A 19,751-nucleotide genomic window follows, 5' to 3' on the forward strand; every position below is an offset into this window, starting at 1 on the left:
AACTTACTCTGATAAGCCAACCTACTAGTGTATACAGTGGTCTCCATGGTATAAGAGTAATACTCCTTGGTATAAGAGTGGTACAACGTGGTATAAGAGTGATACTCGTTGGTATAAGTGTGGTATAACATAGTATAAGAGTGGTATAACGTCAGGCGTAGTCCCAATAGAAGCTAGCTAAGAGCGCTAGCGCGGTACCAGCGGGTCACTGCACCGGTCCTAGTATCTGTAGCAAATGACTCTAATAAGCCAACCTACTAGTGTACACAGTGGTCTCCATGGTATAAGAGTGATACTCCTTAGTATAAGAGTGTTACAACGTGGTATAAGAGTGATACTCGTTGGTATAAGTGTGGTACAACGTGATATAAGAGTGGTATAACGGTACCGTCAGGCGTAGTGCCAACAGAAGCTAGCTAGGAGCCGGGAGCGCTAGCGCGGTACGAGCGGGTCACTGCGCCGGTTCTAGTATCTGTAGCAAATGACTCTAATAAGCCAAGCTACTAGTGTACACAGTGGTCTCCATGGTATAAGAGTGATACTCCTTAGTATAAGAGTGTTACAACGTGGTATAAGAGTGATACTCGTTGGTATAAGTGTGGTACAACGTGATATAAGAGTGGTATAACGGTACCGTCAGGCGTAGTGCCAACAGAAGCTAGCTAGGAGTCGGGAGCGCTAGCGCGGTACGAGCGGGTCACTGCGCCGGTTCTAGTATCTGTAGCAAATGACTCTAATAAGCCAACCTACTAGTGTACACAGTGGTCTCCATGGTATAAGAGTGATACTCCTTAGTATAAGAGTGTTACAACGTGGTATAAGAGTGATACTCGTTGGTATAAGAGTGTTCCAACATGGTATAAGAGTGATACTCCTTAGTATAATAGTGTTACAACGTGATATAAGAGTGGTATAACGGTACCGTCAGGCGTAGTGCCAACAGAAGCTAGCTAGGAGCGCTAGCGCGGTACGAGCGGGTCACTGCGCCGGCTCTTCTTCTGCTGGGAGCTCCGCTGGAGGCTCGGGCTGTAAACAAACATATTTGTGTTAATACATAGTTATACATTTTATAAATTGTACACGATTATATAATTTACATTGGGTTTTCCAGTTCTATGAGAATTTCTACTCTGCTCCAAATAGGGCTCCTACTAGTCAAATCAGTGTATTTTTAAGAACTGTTAAAACGATTTACTAATATGGCATTTATATGAAAACATTACACAATGACGTCACGGTCAACTCACTTTTTATATTTCTAACTTGACGTCCCTTTGCGTGCACGACCACAGATAAGATAATTACTTGAATTTTGATAACCCTAAATAGCCGAAAGGGTTAGTGCCATAAATTAGAAAGGGATATCATGATTCGACCCTGAATCGCTGTCAAACTTCGGTTTTGTAGGACGTGTCCTTTCTGTACGTACTACTTATTCTGTGGTAGGAGCGTTCCGAGCTCCGATAGACCCATTAGAGCGCAGCAAGCTCAGCCGTGTCACGTACCTGGACTTCCACCTCCAGCTCGCGCACCCGGATCTCCAGCTCCATGACCGGGTCGGCGGTGGCCTCGGCCAGGTTGGTGACGCTCTTGGACTTGAAGCACTGGTAGGAAGTGTCCTTTCTGTACGTACTATTTATTCTGTGGTAGGAGCGTTGCGAGCTCCAATAGACCCATTAGAGCGCAGCAAGCTCAGCCGTGTCACGTGACATACCTGGACTTCCACCTCCAGCTCGCGCACCCGGTTCTCCAGCTCCATGACCGGGTCGGCGGTGGCCTCGGCCAGGTTGGTGACGCTCTTGGAATTGAAGCAGCAGTGGTAGGAAGTGTCCTTTCTGTACGTACTACTTAGTCTGTGGCAGTGGCGTGCACAGAGATTTGGGACTGAGTAGGCAAAATTATATCAGAAAACCGGGCAAGTGCGAGTCGGACTCGCGCACGAAGGGTTCCGTACCATAATGCAAAAAAAGGCAAAAAAAAACGGTCACCCATCCATTGTATTTGTATAAGCTGTATACTTTTATGTTAATAAATAAATAAATAAAATAAAAAAGTACTGACCCCGCCCTACGTTGCTTAACTTCGGTCAAAAATCACGTTTGTTGTATGGGAGCCCCACTTAAATCTTTATTTTATTCTGTTTTTAGTGTTTGTTGTTATAGCGGCAACAGAAATACATCTGTGAAAATTTCAACTGTCTAGCTATCACGGTTCGTGAGATACAGCCTGATGACAGACGGACGGACGGAAGGACAGCAGAGTCTTAGTAATAGAGTCCCGTTTTACCCTTTGGGTACGGAACCTTAAAAAATGAGATCTACTAACTCACCAAAAAAATTGCGTGATGGTTTTCATTTTGTTGTCAAGTCTTTTCAATTACTTCTTTTTTTGGCTAAACGAAAGCTTCGAAAACGCATCATTTTTAATAGTTTGCACACACACACACCCACCACAACTTTCACAGATAAAATTATCCATTTTTTCACTAATCGCACTTTATAATTTCCGGCAACTGTTAACTGTTATCTCAAACTCACCAAAACAAACAAACAATGGCGACCGAATAAACAATGTAAATAAACTTAACCAAATACTGTAAACGAATAAAAAAATAGTCTCGTTTTTGCGCTAAATTACCATAGCAAATGCTACTTTTTAAAATAGTCACGTAAACATCGGAACTATTCGGAAACTTTCGGGCGTCATTCGTTTAGGTTTGGTACGAAAGACACTGCCTATTGCGTCTAAATGTGTGCGTTACTTGTATAATTGTGGGCTCGTACTTATAGGAAGGCCCACTACACTGTAACCGCGTAACGACGACTCACGGAGAGGCACACATAGAAAGATTTAGACGGAAATGTTTTCTGTCTTTGCCGTGCAAGGCACGTAGCGGCGCTAGTGCCGCGTGGTGTAAACTTCGTCGCGTAGAATTATTATAGATGATAACTTGATGACAAAGCTTAACCGGTAGATGGAGCGCTTATTAATTTTTAGAATGTTTTAAGTTATATCGATTACTGATAGTATGATCAAGTATAAATTTAATTAAGTAGTTTAAGAGGATAGACATCGGAATTATAGTAGGGTAGGCAGTGCCTTTTTGCCTTTATGAAGTGCACGCCACTGGTCTGTGGTAGGAGCGTTGCGAGCTCCGATAAACCCATTAGAGCGCAGCAAGCTCAGCCGTGTCACGTGACATACCTGGACTTCCACCTCCAGCTCGCGCACCCGGTTCTCCAGCTCCATGACCGGGTCGGCGGTGGCCTCGGCCAAGTTCGTGACGCTCTTGGACATGAAGCCCGAGCGTTGCGAGCTCCAATAGACAAGAGCGCAGCAAGCTCAGCCGTGTCACGTGACATACCTGGACTTCCACCTCCAGCTCGCGCACCCGGTTCTCCAGCTCCATGACCGGGTCGGCGGTGGCCTCGGCCAGGTTGGTGACGCTCTTGGACTTGAAGCCCGAGCGTTGCGAGCTCCAATAGACCCATTAGAGCGCAGCAAACTCAGCCGTGTCACGTACCTGGACTTCCACCTCCAGCTCGCGCACCCGGTTCTCCAGCTCCATGACCGGGTCGGCGGTGGCCTCGGCCAGGTTGGTGACGCTTTTGGACTTGAAGCACTGGAAGTCCACGTGCCGGCTCTTGGCCTCTTCCTTTTCCCAGGACATGTGGATGAAGGGGCGTTGCACGTAGTTGTATATGACCTCCGCTCGGCCTCCGGGCCTGAAAATTTAAGGGTATTCGTTAAAATTTTGAAATCTACCAATATAGGTAGTTGCATCATCATCCTGGCATCGCCATTATCAAACGAGGCCAGGATGATGTGCAATTTATATATACTTAAAGGTGATGTAGTGGTGTAGGTAATACTACTCTACTCACAGACAAGACATCCTCCAGACTGAGCATAGTAGCTCTACCCCCTCTGCCACGCATACGGTAGTTTTACTCCATTTTCGAGTCGAAAGTGTCTTTGTGTGACGTCCGTGTTTTTCAACGGACCAATCACGGCACGGGACCTCGCTCACCTCGTCCCCCGCACCCCCGTATTTTTGGCAGCATCCGTTTCATGAAATAATTACTCTAAAACCCGTCTAGAGGATTCCTAGTCTATGACTCTACTACATCAGTATTACCGTTGGATCTCATTACGGGGGTGACATCGTCACTGCGTGACAAAATCCCATTTGAAAAAAAAATTGAACGGTTACTCGTTAATTTTAGCCGGAATTCAGCCCGAAATGTTCTGACCAAACAACGCCTACAGCGAGCGTCCGACATGTACTGCGGGTCTGATTAAGAACTGCTATTGGGTATGATAGATAAAGGTTTTGAATGGATACTTCTATGTTTAAAATTGCTCGGCCGATGTTACCTTCTAACCCCCTACGCCTAAAATTACCCCTTTTTACGGGACAATATATTGGGAAAAACCGGACAAGTGCGAGTCGGATTCGCCCACCGAGGGTTCCGTACTTTTTTAAGAATTCCTTGTTATAGCGGCAACAGAAATACATCATCTGTGAAAATTTCAAATGTCTCTAACTATTTTCAACATGAGAGAGACTATACAGCCTGGTGACAGACAGACGGACAGACGGAGTCGGAGAGTAGTCTTAGTAATAGGGTCCCGTTTTCACCCTTTGGGTACGGAACCCTAAAAACCGACAAAAGGTTTACTTAGGTGCCCTAAACCTTCAAGGTTTCAAGTAAACGACTACTTTACGTATTTTAATTAACGTATAAAGGTGAATTTCATTACCTTTTGCGAACTTTCTCTTTGTACGTCGGGTAGCCCTCCACGCCGAGACGAATCTTTTTGAGCCCTCGCTCCTTCATCACTTGCTTTGCAACATCTCTGTAAATAAAGGAAACATATTTAATATCAGTGTTACAATCATTTTACAATATAACAAAATGTCAGAAAAACTCTCAAATAAAAGGAAAACATTACTTTGCTAATCCACGAAATAATAACGTGCTAATCAATCAGTGCTAACCCGTTTTAATAATACTTACTTGCGTATTTATACATGCAATGAATGTTACCCCGCCCTCTCACCGCAAAAATAATTATGTACGCAAATATAGTTATTTGTTTTACAAGAGGGCATGGTTGTTGTTTAACCGCTTGTGCTAATATTGATACCCGCGCAAGCGAAAGATTCCAAAATTGAACCACGAGCGTAGCGAGTGGTTCGAAAAATGGAATCTTGAGCGTTGCGAGGGTTTCAAAGCACGAGGGTTAAACAAAATTTGCCCCCGAGTGAAACACAAAATTTTTCACCACACCAACCCGAAGGAAATATTAAATGTAAAATATCAAACAAAATCAAACCAAATCAAATCCAAATGAATGTTATTAAATATTTATCATCCAAAATTATCATTTAAAAGTCAATTCTACCAGCAAACATAAGAAAACTACTCAAAATTTGCATTTGATTACTTTACCTCACATGTGAATAAAATTCAACTTTGCTATTCGTTTTTGAAGTGCAAAGTAAGCCTTTCCGAGCTGGTGTGGTGAGAAATATATTATTGGGGTGTTGTGGGCCTTTGAGTGCCACTTCGACCAAGCTAAATAAATATAACAAATCGCCACCAAAAGAACAAAACTCGAAACGTGTTTCGCCTCTCTCTCTACGCGCGTAGATGGGTTGATGAACTTGTTTTTTGCTGTTTTTCTGTCCCATGAGCCATAATAGTCACAAAGATTATTAGAAAAAATGCTATAACACATGATTAATAGATAAATAAATGTTGTGCCTTTAAAAATATGGTCTTAAAAATAATAAAGACCGCTTGTTTGATGCGATAATACTTCATTTTAAAGTGTGACACCCACCTAAGATCCAAAGTGGCCCTGACCCGGAAGATGCCCGGCAAACGGAAACATGGCCGCCCTAAATCTACTTGGCGCCGTTCTGTGGAGCAAGAGCTGGGTGTATTGGTGACGGGGTGGGAGGCTACCCAAGCTGCCCAGGACTCAGGAATCAGTGGAAGAAAAGGATTCGAGCCCTACACTACAGCACGTAACAGAATGGAAAGAAGGGAAGACTGACCTGTTCTCAATATATTTGAAGAACCTATACAGCGGCGTTGACTGCACGGTCTGACTGTATTCATCCCCCATCTGCGGGGGATACTGTTCGTCCCACTCCACTGCATCATCAATATCATCATCTAGTAGCACCACAGCGTGGCACTCGCGGTCGCCGCGCCTGGCTGACTGCACCATGAGCGGCAGGATAATATAATATACTGACCTGTTCTCAATATACTTGAAGAACCTATACAGCGGCGTGGACAGCACGGTCTGACTATATTCATCCCCCATCTGCGGGGGATACTGTTCGTCCCACTCCACTGCATCATCATCTAATAACACCAAAGCGTGGCACTCGCGGTCGCCGCGCCTGGCTGACTGCACCATGAGCGGCAGGATAATATTATATACTAACCTGTTCTCCCAACCTACACCCACCTATCCAAATGGACCTCTAAGATGCCCGGCAAACGGAAACATGGTCGCCCTAAATCTACTTGGCGCTGTTCTGTGGAGCAAGAGCTGGGTGTATTGGGGACAGGGTAGGAGGAGGCCCAAGCTGCCCAGGACCGGAGTCAGTGGAAGAAAAAGATTTGTGCCCTACATCCCAGCAGCGGGTAACGGGATGGAAAGAAGGGAAGACTGACCTGTTCTCAATATATTTGAAGAACCTATACAGCGGCGTGGACAGCACGGTCTGACTATATTCATCCCCCATCTGCGGGGGATACTGTTCGTCCCACTCCACTGCATCATCATCTAATAACACCACAGCGTGGCACTCGCGGTCGCCGCGCCTGGCTGACTGCACCATGAGCGGCAGGATAATATTATATACTAACCTGTTCTCCCAACCTACACCCACCTATCCAAATGGACCTCTAAGATGCCCGGCAAACGGAAACATGGTCGCCCTAAATCTACTTGGCGCTGTTCTGTGGAGCAAGAGCTGGGTGTATTGGGGACAGGGTAGGAGGAGGCCCAAGCTGCCCAGGACCGGAGTCAGTGGAAGAAAAAGATTTGTGCCCTACATCCCAGCAGCGGGTAACAGGATGGAAAGAAGGGAAGACTGACCTGTTCTCAATATATTTGAAGAACCTATACAGCGGCGTAGACAGCACGGTCTGACTGTATTCATCCCCCATCTGCGGAGGATACTGTTCGTCCCACTCCACTGCATCATCATCTAGTAACACCACAGCGTGGCACTCGCGGTCGCCGCGCCGGGCCGACTGCACCATGAGCGGGAGTATGAGCTTCTCGAGGAAATTCTCGAACTGCCTCCGGGCTCCCTCGTTGGACAGCTCGTGGAGGAGGCCCCGGAGGTTCTAAAAGTATAACAGAAAGTTTAGAATATGCACAATGGGGTCGGAGCATTTAACAGATGGCGCCAGTGTCAAATTCTTGTTTTTTTTCGGCTTATTTTGTCCTGGATGCCAGCCTTTTAACCTTTTCGACGCCGTGTCAAACACAAAAGCTGTCACTCGGACGCCACGTCACCGTGTCAAAACTGAAATTAAACTTTATGCATTCTATTTGAAAATTGGAATAAATCATGGCAGCTCTCACGTAGAGCCAAGGGTCAACACTACGGTAACTTGCAACCAAATATCCCTCCTAAACCCTGGTTTTTCAAGCACAAAGGCTATTCTAACGTCGTTACTTCGAATATTATCAGATTACGACTTGGTCACATTTGTTCGCCAGTGCGCCTGGCCAAGATGCGAATAAGGGATAGCTCTATCTGTGAGTGTGGACTGGACGAAGGTACCACTAACCATATACTTTTGGAATGCCCCTTAATACGTCATCCAATATATATATGATTTTCTCCCACGTGAGATAAGCCGTCTAATAAATATTAACTTCCTGCTAACCCTAGTTTATACCACATTAACTAAGAATGAGTTCAAACTGTGAATTATGAGTATACTGACAGGTGATGGGTCTAGTAAACGTTATAATAACCTTAATAATATATATATATATATATATATATATATATATATATATATATATATATATATATATATATATATATACATATACAATAAACGTTGTCTGGTTTGTGACGTCTTTAACTATTGGAAGTAGTTGTGTTGTCCGTAGGTTGAATGGTTTGTGTTTGTTTGTAGGGTGGATGGATAGTCTACCGAACACCGTCTATACATCACCGACGATTTTTATCATACTGGCCGTGTGTTATCCAACCTCGACACTGGCGGAATCATCAAGCCCTGATGGAGCCATAATACACAAAAATTTATTGATTGATTGAACTTTATGCATATGCACCTAGTTCTATATTGCTCTGTGATCTGTGACCGATTAATCGGTCTTTGGCGGTGACCCTGCGGTGCGGATATATCGGTCATTGGCGTCCAAAAGGTTAAGCCTCATAGAACAAAATTAGCGTGGGGGTGGACGTATGGCCACGCGTTGGGCGGAAGGAATAACGTCAGAGACAAACGCCAAATTGCAGGCTAGCATGCACTGGGCCCAAGACAGAGCTTGGAGAGCACTGGTGAAAAGTGTCCACATTCGTCACGTCCCTCAGCCATGAGGATACAAGGAAGAAGAACAAAATTCGAAACAGGGGCAAGCTATGATGGCGCCATCTATGCAAACCTTTGACAGTAGCCAACCCCATTCACAGATATGCTATACTGTCATTGGCGTCAACAGGATTTATTTGATCAGTTAACAGTAGTCTTGCTTAGTACAGGAGCAGCGCGACAGTATTTCGCCCGCAAGCTGAGACTATCCGACCCTCTCTAATGAATGTTGTTGGAAAAAGACGGGTAGTCTATCTCGCAGGCGACTGTGAGAGGCAGGTTGTTCAAATAAATTATTACAACACAAGAAACTTAACATCTCAAGCATGTGACTCATTGTCTACATAGTATTCAATGTAATTGTGGTAGCTATTATTTATTTTGACACTTTGAAATAAAAGGCTGATATGGCTTTAGTAAACTAACAAATATAAATCTCATTTTTAGGGTTCCGTACCCAAAGGGTAAAAACGGGACCCTATTACTGAGACTCTGCTGTTCGTCTGTGTGTCACCAGGCTGTATCTCATGAACCATGATACCTAGACAGTTGAAATTTTCACAGATGATGTATTCCTGTTGCCGCTACAACAACAAATACTAAAAACAGAATAATATTAATATTTAAGTGGGGCTCCCATATAACAAACGTGATTTTTTTGCCGTTTTTTGTCTTAGGTTCGGAACCCTTCGTGCGCGAGTTCAACTTGCACTTGGCCAGTATTTTTTTTTCATTTTTACCAAGTTTTTTTGTATACTAATATTACTGTGGGCCCATTATTATATTTTGTATATAGGTGTATATTGCCTAATTCAGTAAATGAAATAGCTAGGGCCACCTGTATTGCAAGTCATACCTGGCATCTAACAGTGTCAGCATCAAACGGCACCAGCAGATAGTCGCAGGCCTCTCTCAGCTCCTGCACGGACACAGCCGGCGGGCACCGGATAGCTCCGCCCCGGTAGTACTCGAGAATGGCTCGGAACACTGTTGCCGAGATGCCTTCAGCCACCTCATACTCTCCTCTCTCGTTGGGATGCGTGAATTCTAGACCTGAAAGTAAGGTTTGTATTATAAAGTCACAGTAGATATGAATTAAGACACAATGAGTTGCCTAACTTCAAACTCGGGTAAATCCATCTGTCAGATTATGCGATTTTGGTACTAAGAAAAGGTAATAGGGTCGATATTTGCTGAGAGGGTCGAATTGATTTACCCGAGTTTGAAGTTAAGTGACACAAATGTTGTTGCCATTTTGTTTTGAATGTAGAGGAATGTTAAAGTAAACTATAGCCTGTATCTTTAGGTATTTAACTTAAAGTAAACAAACAATTTGTAAATTTTCGGGTAGTTATATTTATTGGCTAACCAACCAAATACAAAACCGCCTGGCCCCTGTTTCACCAACGTGACAGGTGCGGCGAATTGTAAAATCACTGTTGCTGACGTCACAGGCATCCATGGGCTACGGTTACCGCTTACCATCGGGCGGGCCGTATTCCTGTTTGCCACCATCATTGTATTATTAAAAAAAACTTTATTATATCGGATAAAAACAGATATTTCTCCTGCGAGGTTTCTGACAATTATTAAAATAAAACCTACCAAATAGTAGAAAAAGTTTCTAAAATGGACCAAGCACAAATGGAAACCCTATTAGCAAGAATGGACAAAACTTTTGTGGCGAGAACACAAGAAATCAAAGAAGAATTCGAGAAACAAACTCAAACCCTCACTGAAAGCTTTAATAAAAGCATGGGGACAGTACTAGACGAAAAACTGAACCCGTTCATGGAAGAGAACAACAAACTTAAAAACGAAGTAGCACTACTAAAGGGGAAAATTCACAACCTAGAAAAACACGCAAGGAAAAATAATATTATTCTGCATGGAGTAGAAGAGCAGGAAGGAAACCACCATAACCTTATGCAAATTGTCCTAAAAACGCTCAATGACATGACCAAGGCTGCAAAATTAGACGAGTTCGACATTTGGGAAATCAGCGAGACCTACAGGCTAGGAAGAAAAGACAGTAAGAATAAAAGACCGATTCTAGTAAAAGTCACCCTAGCTTGGCGGAAATTTGCGATTTTACAAAACAACAAATATTTCCCCGAAAACATATATGCGACAGAAGACTTCCCGAAAGATGTCCTGCAGGCTAGAAAAGACTTAAAGGCAGCGCAGCAGGAGGAGACGAGGAAAGGAAATGTGGCCACTATTCGCTACGACAAACTGATAATTAAGGAAAAATTGCCCGCAAAAAAACATAACAAAAGAAACCGCTCACCTACAAAAACACCCGAAAACAAACAAATAAATGAAGACAGAGCCAACCAAACGGCCCGAAACAAAATAAATAAAACAAACAATCTTGAATTTAGTCATTCCAGAACAAATTCAGCATCTGAAATTCAAACTCCAAAAAACTAAAAATACTCTCTGCGAACCGGAAGATCCCAACTAAGCATACAACTAAAACTAAAACATATACACCAAAAAAAGATCCCAACCCGGCTGATCCCCGTGGGATGTCAGATCAAAACCCTCCAAAGGTATACCACCAAAAGTCAAAAACAGGATTATACATTTGCACATATAACATCAGGTCTCTTTCAAGCCAAGAGAGACTAATAGACTTAAAACATGCACTCAAAACCATTAAGTACGATATTATTGGCCTTGCCGAAGTGCGACGCCTAGGAAGCTCAATACAAGAAGATGAAGATCACATTCTTTGCTGGAGCGGAGAAAGACAAGGACACCTGGGAGTTGGATTCCTGTTGAAAAAATACCTCAAAAAGCATATAACTGGATTCACAGGCTTATCTGACCGAGTTGCAGTCCTAAACTTGACATTAGACAAAGAGGACATATCAATAATACAAGTTCATGCTCCAACATCAGAATCAAGTGACAGTGAAATAGAACACTTCTATAAAGTAGTCAGAGAAGCCCAAGAAACATCAAACAAAACTCAGATCATACTTGGCGATTTCAACGCAAAAATCGGCATTCCAAAACCCACTGAAACGTTAGTTGCTGGAAAATACGGTACAGGAAATCGAAACCATAGGGGCGAGCGACTGATGCAATTCGCTATGGAACAACAAATGAAAATAATTAATACAATGTTTACTATGAAAAACAATAGGAGATGGACGTGGATTGCACCCAACCAACAAACAAGAAATGAGATTGATTTTATACTCTCAAATAAACCAAGTAATTTCACAAACATAGAGTTTTTGAACACATCCTTCCCATCTGACCACAAAATGGTAAGAGGAACATATATAAACAATAACAGCAATAAATCCAGAAAAAACTTCAAAACACTCCCCAGAGTACCTAAAAGCGAAGTGGACATTAAAAACTATTTACTCAAACTTGATGAAAACCTATCACAAGTGACAAAGGACCCTGCGAAAACTATTCAAGACTACTACAACCAACTGGAAAAAAGCATCATTGACGCAGCAATAATAGAACCTACCAAAATCCAACCTTACTCAATATTACAAATGGAGACTAGAGACCTCATCAAGAGACGTACGGAACTACTAAGAAAACCACATAGATCGAGCCAAGAAAAAGCACAACTAAGCAGCTTATTCAAAGTCACAAATAAAGCTATCCGTAAAGACTATGAAAACCATAGAAAGAAAATTATAGAAAAATATATTGAGTCGCATAGAAGCATAAAAAAAGGTCTAAAAGAACTTAACTCACAGAAAAACTGGATTCAACAACTTAATGAAGAAGATAAGAAAATGGTCACACGGGCTGATATATTAAAAACTGCAACCAATTTCTACCAACACCTTTATAAAAAAAGGAATGACGATGATATCATCCAGTTCATCAACTCTGAAGATACAGAAACCCAATCAGAAAACGCAAACAATACCATACAACTATTTGAGAAAAATGAAGTCTTAAAACATATTAAGAACCTAAAAAAAGACAAAAGTCCTGGCCCCGACGGCATCAGCAATGAACTTCTAAAAATGGGAGCCAAAATGCTTGTAACACCACTGACCAAACTGTTTAACATGATTATACAATCTGAGGAAACTCCCAAGCAATGGCATACATCAGACATCACAATACTATACAAAAAAGGCGACCCAAAAAATATAAGCAACTATCGGCCCATAAGTCTGCTAGCATGCAGCTACAAGCTTTTCTCGTCTCTGCTCTTAAATAAAATAACAAGACAAATCGACAACCTCCAACCAGTGGAACAAGCTGGGTTCCGGGCAGGCTTCTCAACAACAGACCATATCCACACCATGGAACAAATCATAGAACGATACAGGGAATATAACAAACCTCTTTATGTAGCCTTTATAGACTACACCAAGGCATTCGACAGCATCTCCCACAACGCAATCTGGAAGGCCCTCAATGACTGTAAGATAAACTCCAAATACATCAATACTTTAAGGAATATATATGAAAACAGTACTAGCAGAGTTAAACTCGAAACAAGAGGAAAAGAATTCAAAATAGGCAGAGGAGTCCGACAAGGGGACCCAATGTCACCAAAGTTATTCATAGCGGTGCTGCAAAACATATTCTGCCAGCTAGACTGGGATACAAAAGGAACTAAAGTATTTGATAAACGCTTAAGTCATCTACGATTCGCGGACGACATAGCTATATTTTCAGAAAATTCCAACACTCTACAAATAATGCTTAATGAGCTAAACGAGGAAAGCTGTAAAGTCGGTTTGGAAATGAACCACACAAAAACCAAAATTATGACTAACAGACCCCCTACAAAAATACACATACAAGGCAAAGAACTCGAATTTGTAGATCACTATATATACTTAGGCAAGAGAATATCCTTTGACACAGACAGCAACAGCCAGGAGATAGACCGCAGAATCCATATCAGCTGGAGGAAGTATTGGAGTTTTAAAGAGCTTCTAAAAGGAAACTACAGTCTCAAACATAAGAAAACAGTAATGGACACATGTATCCTACCATGCCTCATGTACGATTCTCAAACTTGGGTGCACACAAACAAGAACAAATTAAAGATAAGAACATGCCAGAGAGCAATGGAAAGGAGCATTCTCAGCATAAAACTAAAGGATAAGATCAACAGCAAATACATCCGATCCAAAACAAACATCATAGATGCACTCGAGTTTTCGCTGAAACAGAATGGAGATGGGCCGGCCACATAGGAAGATTGACAGATGACAGATGGACTAACAAAGTCACAAAGTGGCCAGGACCCCATGGCAAAAGGAAGGCGGGAAAACCCATAACAAGATGGTCCAAGGACATCATAGCCACAGCCGGAGAAAATTGGCTGATCACGGCAAAAGACCGAAAAAGGTGGAAAGATTTGGAGGAGGCCTATACCCGAAAGGGGTCCTTAATATAGCAAAATAACATCATAATTAAATACTATTTAAGGAAAAATAAAGGCTTAAATAAAAAATAAATAAAAAAGTTATCGGAGTAATAAATGGGCTGTAAAAACCAAATCAGATCTTTGTCTAATTTATCAGACTGTGGCGAAATTAGCTGGATATGTTATGTCTTATATATCAGACTCTGGCGGTTAAAGGGTTAACTAAATCAGGCCCATAAAGTTTTATAAGGGGGTATGTATATACATTTTTCCATTGAGTAGTACCACTGGCTACCTTCTGACTGCATCATAAGCATTGTCATTGGAATTAACCTTCCGAGTCCCCCTTGTCATTCTTGCAGTTTTCAATTTGGAACCACCTATTCCATTTTAATTCAAAATTCCATTTGGATTTAATCCTTTATAAGGGCCTCAGGGACTCAGGAGGTTGAAGTACACATTTTAAAAAATCAGATATTAGGAAATGGTTCATACTTAAGTGAAGCTAAATAAAAGTATGTATGTAAAAAGAGATACTGCACCAAGCCTAACTCTTGGGGTTAGGTAACCAAAGCAGACCCTAATGACGATTCAAAGTGTATGACAGTTGGTGTTTACACAAAGCAATGACTAATAAGGTATTTTTATATCTTACAAACACATCATTGCCTTTTGACACACATATTGACAAATGATATTTAATAACTAGAATAATAAATTCACAATTATAAATTAATGTTGTTTGGACATCTAATGTAGGTCAAATTTCACACCAATCACCAAGTGGGCCGAAAATGACAAGCAGATTCCATTTACTCATAAAAAACAAAAAAAAACGTACCTGAACTGAACATTCTGCCAAGCATCGTATTTGGATGCGCTGTGAACTGCGCTGGGTCTACCACGAACCTAGTATTGTCTACCACCAATGTAATCCTGTCTTCACATAACTGCTTTCCATTCCTAGGCAGATCTTGAGCTGACGACGTCGAAGGAAGCGGCGTGTTCGCTTGGTTCTTCGGAGGCATGCTTGCAGAGGACAAACGCGCCCTCATAGGCGGCATATTCCTCTTAGACAACCTCTTTCTCCTATCTTCGTTGTCCCTTCTGTACTCCTCGGTATCACTGCTGCTATCGGGATAGAAAAATGGTCTCCTCTGTTCGGTCATGGCCTCCTGGCCTTTGCCCTCCATGTCCGACATAGGGGCCACTATCACATCACGCGCTACGCGTTGCCGTTGAGGCTTAAACTGCGGACGTCTGAGATTTCTCGTCGTGAAAACAAAGATTTATGTAGTGGAAAAATTTTACGTCAGCGAACGTTTGACAGATCCTAGATGTTGCTAGAAGGATATAACATGGAAATAATGTTGCCAGGTTAGTGGCTCATAATCGATAAAACTATCGAATAATCGATGAAATTATAGTTTGACAAAGGACTATCTCATTTCAAACATAGACAGAGAGAATCATACTATCTTTGTCTTACACTAGTACTAGCACCACCAAAGATGTGTATAGTTTTCCTGGTTCTTACTGACCATGGTCTAATAAAACATGGTCTTCTATTCCCAGAGTGACACGGGCCTACGTCACAATAACATTGCCACTTTATTTCAACATAACATGTTACATGGGTACATTATAGCTATGGTTAATAAGTTAAAATATTTCTTTATAATTTTCATTTATAATGTATTTTATCTTAAATTTTACAATAACACGTCAATTTTAATTATTCGTTAGCAATATCTTCCGATTCACGAAAGAAATTTCAGACGTTCGGGTAATTCTGTTTACATTACTGGCAACACAGGATAGCGCTGTCACATTTGACAATTCGGATCTAGATAACTTCATGCCCTGACCGTCATCCTTGTCGAACGCGTGTTAATTGTTATTTCCTTCTCGCTCAGTGTCAGCAGTCGCAGTGTTTTCCAAACTTTTCACGTCGTAAGCTTGGTAATTAATGTGTAACTGTGAATTAGTTTTTTAAATGTTTGTCTTGTATAGATAAATAAAGTTTAATTTAATACATTAGATTTGTTTCATTTTACTATGTTTCTACATGAATAACTTAAAATTAATGCCGTAAAAATAATTTTCACCGTTGGTTAAAATTCTCCCACATTTTAAAGTTTGAGAACCTGTAAACAGCATGATGACGTAGGCCCGTGTCAGTTAGGTCATACGCGAATCTCGGAATAGAGTACCAGGCGGAGTATATTATTATACCATGTTACTGACTGACAAATTGGTTTGACCAACTATATACATAAAACAATATTTATAAAAGTGAAAACAAGTATTAACAAAGTGAAACCATTAGCGCTCTAACATGATATTGAGAGGTAAATTACGTGACAATCTTTATCGCACAATAGTATTAACTTATTTCGCAGCCTACTGTCATAAATCGTCGCATCATGTGTATTGGGACATGGGAACAAAAATAAAACCCAGTGATTGCTAATCTTTATCCAAAAACTTGCAATACTCTTTTTCAAGTGCTTTGATTGCTGTATCTGTAGTCAATAAAGCGTTTTGTCGCTTCAAGTTTTCAATGAGCTCAGCTTGTTTGTGAATACGAGACGCCAGCGTTTTAGTTCGTGACTCTAATCCAGAGATGGCGTTGCGATGCGAGGCCGAAAGTTCCCGAGATGCTGATCGAAATTCCTGTAACAATGGGTTATTTGAATTGAATTAATTTGTGATAACTTTAGGCGGTTTCACCGGTCTTAGAATCCTGCCACAGATAAGTATATTATTAAATAGTGTTGTAAGCAAACCTTTTCAATGATCTTGGCGCTCTCCAGTTCCTTCCGCAACTTATCGACAGTTCTCTCGTAAGAGCTTTGTTTGGACTCTTCGCTGGCAATCTTCGATGTCAGCTGCTTCATACGACATGCTTGGCTGTCTAACTCTGATCTCTGTTTCTCGCATATACGCTCTTTTTCCTGTCAAACAAGTAGGTACCTATGAATATTACAGTTACGTTATTTGTTTAACAAGACAGTAAAGTGGTAACCCTCGTGCTAATATTGAGACGTGAGCGAGCGAAAGATTCCAAAATTAAACTGCGAGCTTAGGGAGTGGTGCAAAACGTGGACTCTTGAGGGTTGCGAAGGTTTCAAATCAAAAGAGATGAGTCAACTTTGCGGCCGAGTAAATTACTTTGCGCTCTAGGGGATAAAATGCAGTTTCTAAATGTAGGCTGCGTGTATCCACATGATTGGCAGGATCAGAGGCGCTATAAGTAATTAGGCGGGCATGAAATATATGAAAACTACCTAAATCTTTAATAAGACTTACATTAAGCCGGTTTTGCAGCGACACACACTTGGCCTTAGCGCTACTCAGCTCAGCATTTAAGTTGTTAATGTTGTTCAAAAACGTCAGCCTCTCAGATTCCAGGTCTGCTTGGCGCGCTAGATGTTTCTTACATTGCGATGCCTGTAATCATCATGAAGGTCAGGATTTAGGATTACACTTACAGGCTGTCTATCTTTATATTACAGGATTAGAGCGACAGGGACACAAGTAGATTTACAAATTTCAATGTTAGCGTTAGCTGCCCAGAATCCGCACTAGTATCGGCGAGACGCTATTACGATGATCGTAATCGCTTTATGGCAGGCACTCGTCAGCACTTATACTTAAGTGCGTAGTACAAAGAAATATTTTAGTATCGTGCTGCTGTGCCTAAAATAAAACCTTTTGTACGTAGCTACTGCTACGTGAATATGTAGAATTACTGTGTATATGTAGAAGTGTGCCATATCGGTCAGTAGAAAAAAGCGGAAAATTTAAACAATGTAGGTGCGAACGGTGCTACTGTTAAAGTTATTTTACAGACTAAAGATGTTTTTCTACTGATAAAGCCTGCGTTGTGAATTTGGTTTATGTCTTGATATATTTATAATAAATTAATAATAATTAAACAAAGAGAATTTAGTATAGAGGCGTATTGTCAAAGTAAATTTTGTAGTCACAGTCAATTTACTGCCATCTTTCGACACAGGATTAAAACTTTTAGAACGCCATTTGACTTTGATCCTTGTTCTTTCACCGATATGTGTTAAAATTGTTAAATATCAAAAGGTGTCGCCATCTACACGAGTATAGGCCAAATCAGCCAAAGATATGGCGCCATCTTTTCGAGCATATTTTTTTCTTGATTTTCGGAGGCAGGCTTTTTTCTTAAGCTTTATTTACTTTTTAAAGAAAAACCTTACTTTCTTGTCAATAGTCGCCTGCAAGGTGTCAACTTGCTCCTGCAGTAGCTTTGCCTTGGATGCCAAGAATTTACATACACTTTCCACAGTTGTACCATCTGAAAAATAAAGCATAGGGAGATAATTAGACAACATTATTATAAGAAATGTTAGTTATACCTACTCTGGCAAGCCAACTTTAACTGTCAGTTGAAAAAGGTGCAAAATTCAAAGATCTCCTAGTATAAGATATATCCATTCTCTTTAAAACAAAGTTTAGTACATGTTCTTTTGAACAAATAAAAAGGTAAATGAGTGAAGAAATATAATAACTAACACAAATACTTAGCGCCACTTTCACCATCTCACTAACCATTGTACAAATTGTACTGTTAACCATGGTAACTCCAGGTTTAACCGGTTAGCCCCGGGTTAGTGGAGTTATAAATTATAATTAACATACCTCTTGTATTTAATATATTTTCTCACCTTTAGCAAAAGATGACGGCAGAACCTTTTCCTGGATATTCATTATAACAAAAGCATGTAAAAACTCATTATTGAGGTCCCTTCGTTTTTCTGGGGTTCCAAAATCACTGGCATGATGGTCACAGCCGTGGTCTTTGCAATTTGTCTCTGATTCAGGCTTCACAGTTATTTTGGCGGGTGATTTTGTTTTAATTTTTGTCGGAGTACTTTTTGGAGAAGGGCTGGACTTAGGAGTGTCGCAGCAATGTTTTTTATAATTTGAGTGTTCATGTAGTGAAATATTTTGAGGTATTTCTGAGAAAAAATCTGGCTTTTGCTGAAACATAAAAAAATATAGTTGTTTTGTAATTTTTGATGTACAGTTAAATATACGCCAAAACAATATTTAAAATAAATTGAAGGCTTTGTGGAATGCCATTTTAGTAAACTTGAAACTAAAAAAAAAAGTTGAAAAATTCCCTAAATTACCTAGTTTACAACACGTTACGTTAGATGGCGCTGTAGTAGAAACGCGCAAAAGTATTGGGTATCAATATCAATTTCATTGGGTATCAACAACTATCAATCGTCTTACCATTGCTTTTTCTATCTGCTTCATCAAACTCTCTGTCTTCTTTTCTAATTGTTTATTAAGCTTTTTAAACTCTTTTTCCTTCTCAAGTAAGCCAGCGGAATCCATCTTATTCTTAATGGATATTATGTTATTTATTAACAGGAAAGTAGTTAACGATAAATATCCACATCGATAATCCGATAATAAGCAAAATGCGACTGTTTTACTGAAAATTACTGGTATTCAGAAACCTCTTTGATTTGGTTGCGTAATATTGTAATCAAACAAAGTCGTTACTATGACAACGTGATGATCAATACCATATCAATACAGTTACTTGACTTTACAATATAAAGTCATAACGATATCTTTTTCTGCTTTTATATGCCTTTGATGAATCTTTAAAAGCAGAATTCAACATATTAATTCATATAATATTATCAAATCTTTTATTTACGTTTATTTTTAACGGATAAATTATTATTTTAGTTGTTGTTGACCACATTGAGCTGCCA

The 19,751-nt window shown here is 40.7% G+C and overlaps 2 protein-coding genes and 2 long non-coding RNA genes across 6 annotated transcripts; 1 reads left to right on the top strand and 3 right to left on the bottom strand.

The window, feature by feature from the left end:
• LOC134802989 (uncharacterized) lies at window positions 1–1,004 on the top strand. 2 transcript variants are annotated; one of them, XR_010145922.1, is made up of 3 exons: window positions 1–36; window positions 100–823; window positions 935–1,004. It is a non-coding gene; the product is annotated as an uncharacterized LOC134802989 (long non-coding RNA). The 2 variants fall into 2 exon arrangements; XR_010145923.1 differs by having other exon boundaries at window positions 7–36; window positions 79–823.
• LOC134802987 (uncharacterized) lies at window positions 795–1,813 on the bottom strand. 2 transcript variants are annotated; one of them, XR_010145920.1, is made up of 3 exons: window positions 1,715–1,813; window positions 923–1,026; window positions 795–874 (listed from the first exon to the last, which is right to left on the bottom strand). It is a non-coding gene; the product is annotated as an uncharacterized LOC134802987 (long non-coding RNA). The 2 variants fall into 2 exon arrangements; XR_010145921.1 differs by lacking the exon at window positions 1,715–1,813 and adding an exon at window positions 1,506–1,611.
• Window positions 1,814–3,078: 1,265 nt separating this feature from the next.
• LOC134802664 (BTB/POZ domain-containing protein 10) lies at window positions 3,079–15,327 on the bottom strand. Its single transcript, XM_063775300.1, has 7 exons — window positions 14,822–15,327; window positions 9,463–9,659; window positions 7,126–7,379; window positions 4,765–4,860; window positions 3,524–3,725; window positions 3,365–3,454; window positions 3,079–3,288 (listed from the first exon to the last, which is right to left on the bottom strand). Exons 1-7 carry the CDS (start codon window positions 15,180–15,182, stop codon window positions 3,079–3,081), a joined length of 1,410 nt encoding a protein of 469 aa, XP_063631370.1. The 5' UTR covers window positions 15,183–15,327.
• A 1,122-nt stretch (window positions 15,328–16,449) lies between these two features.
• Window positions 16,450–19,492, bottom strand: LOC134802708 (paramyosin-like). Its single transcript, XM_063775353.1, has 6 exons — window positions 19,258–19,492; window positions 18,684–18,999; window positions 18,216–18,313; window positions 17,293–17,433; window positions 16,770–16,937; window positions 16,450–16,656 (listed from the first exon to the last, which is right to left on the bottom strand). Exons 1-6 carry the CDS (start codon window positions 19,360–19,362, stop codon window positions 16,450–16,452), a joined length of 1,035 nt encoding a protein of 344 aa, XP_063631423.1. The 5' UTR covers window positions 19,363–19,492.
• Window positions 19,493–19,751: the final 259 nt, after the last annotated feature.

Source organism: Cydia splendana, chromosome 25 (assembly GCF_910591565.1).
Source record: "Cydia splendana chromosome 25, ilCydSple1.2, whole genome shotgun sequence".
Lineage (NCBI taxonomy): Eukaryota > Metazoa > Arthropoda > Insecta > Lepidoptera > Tortricidae > Cydia > Cydia splendana.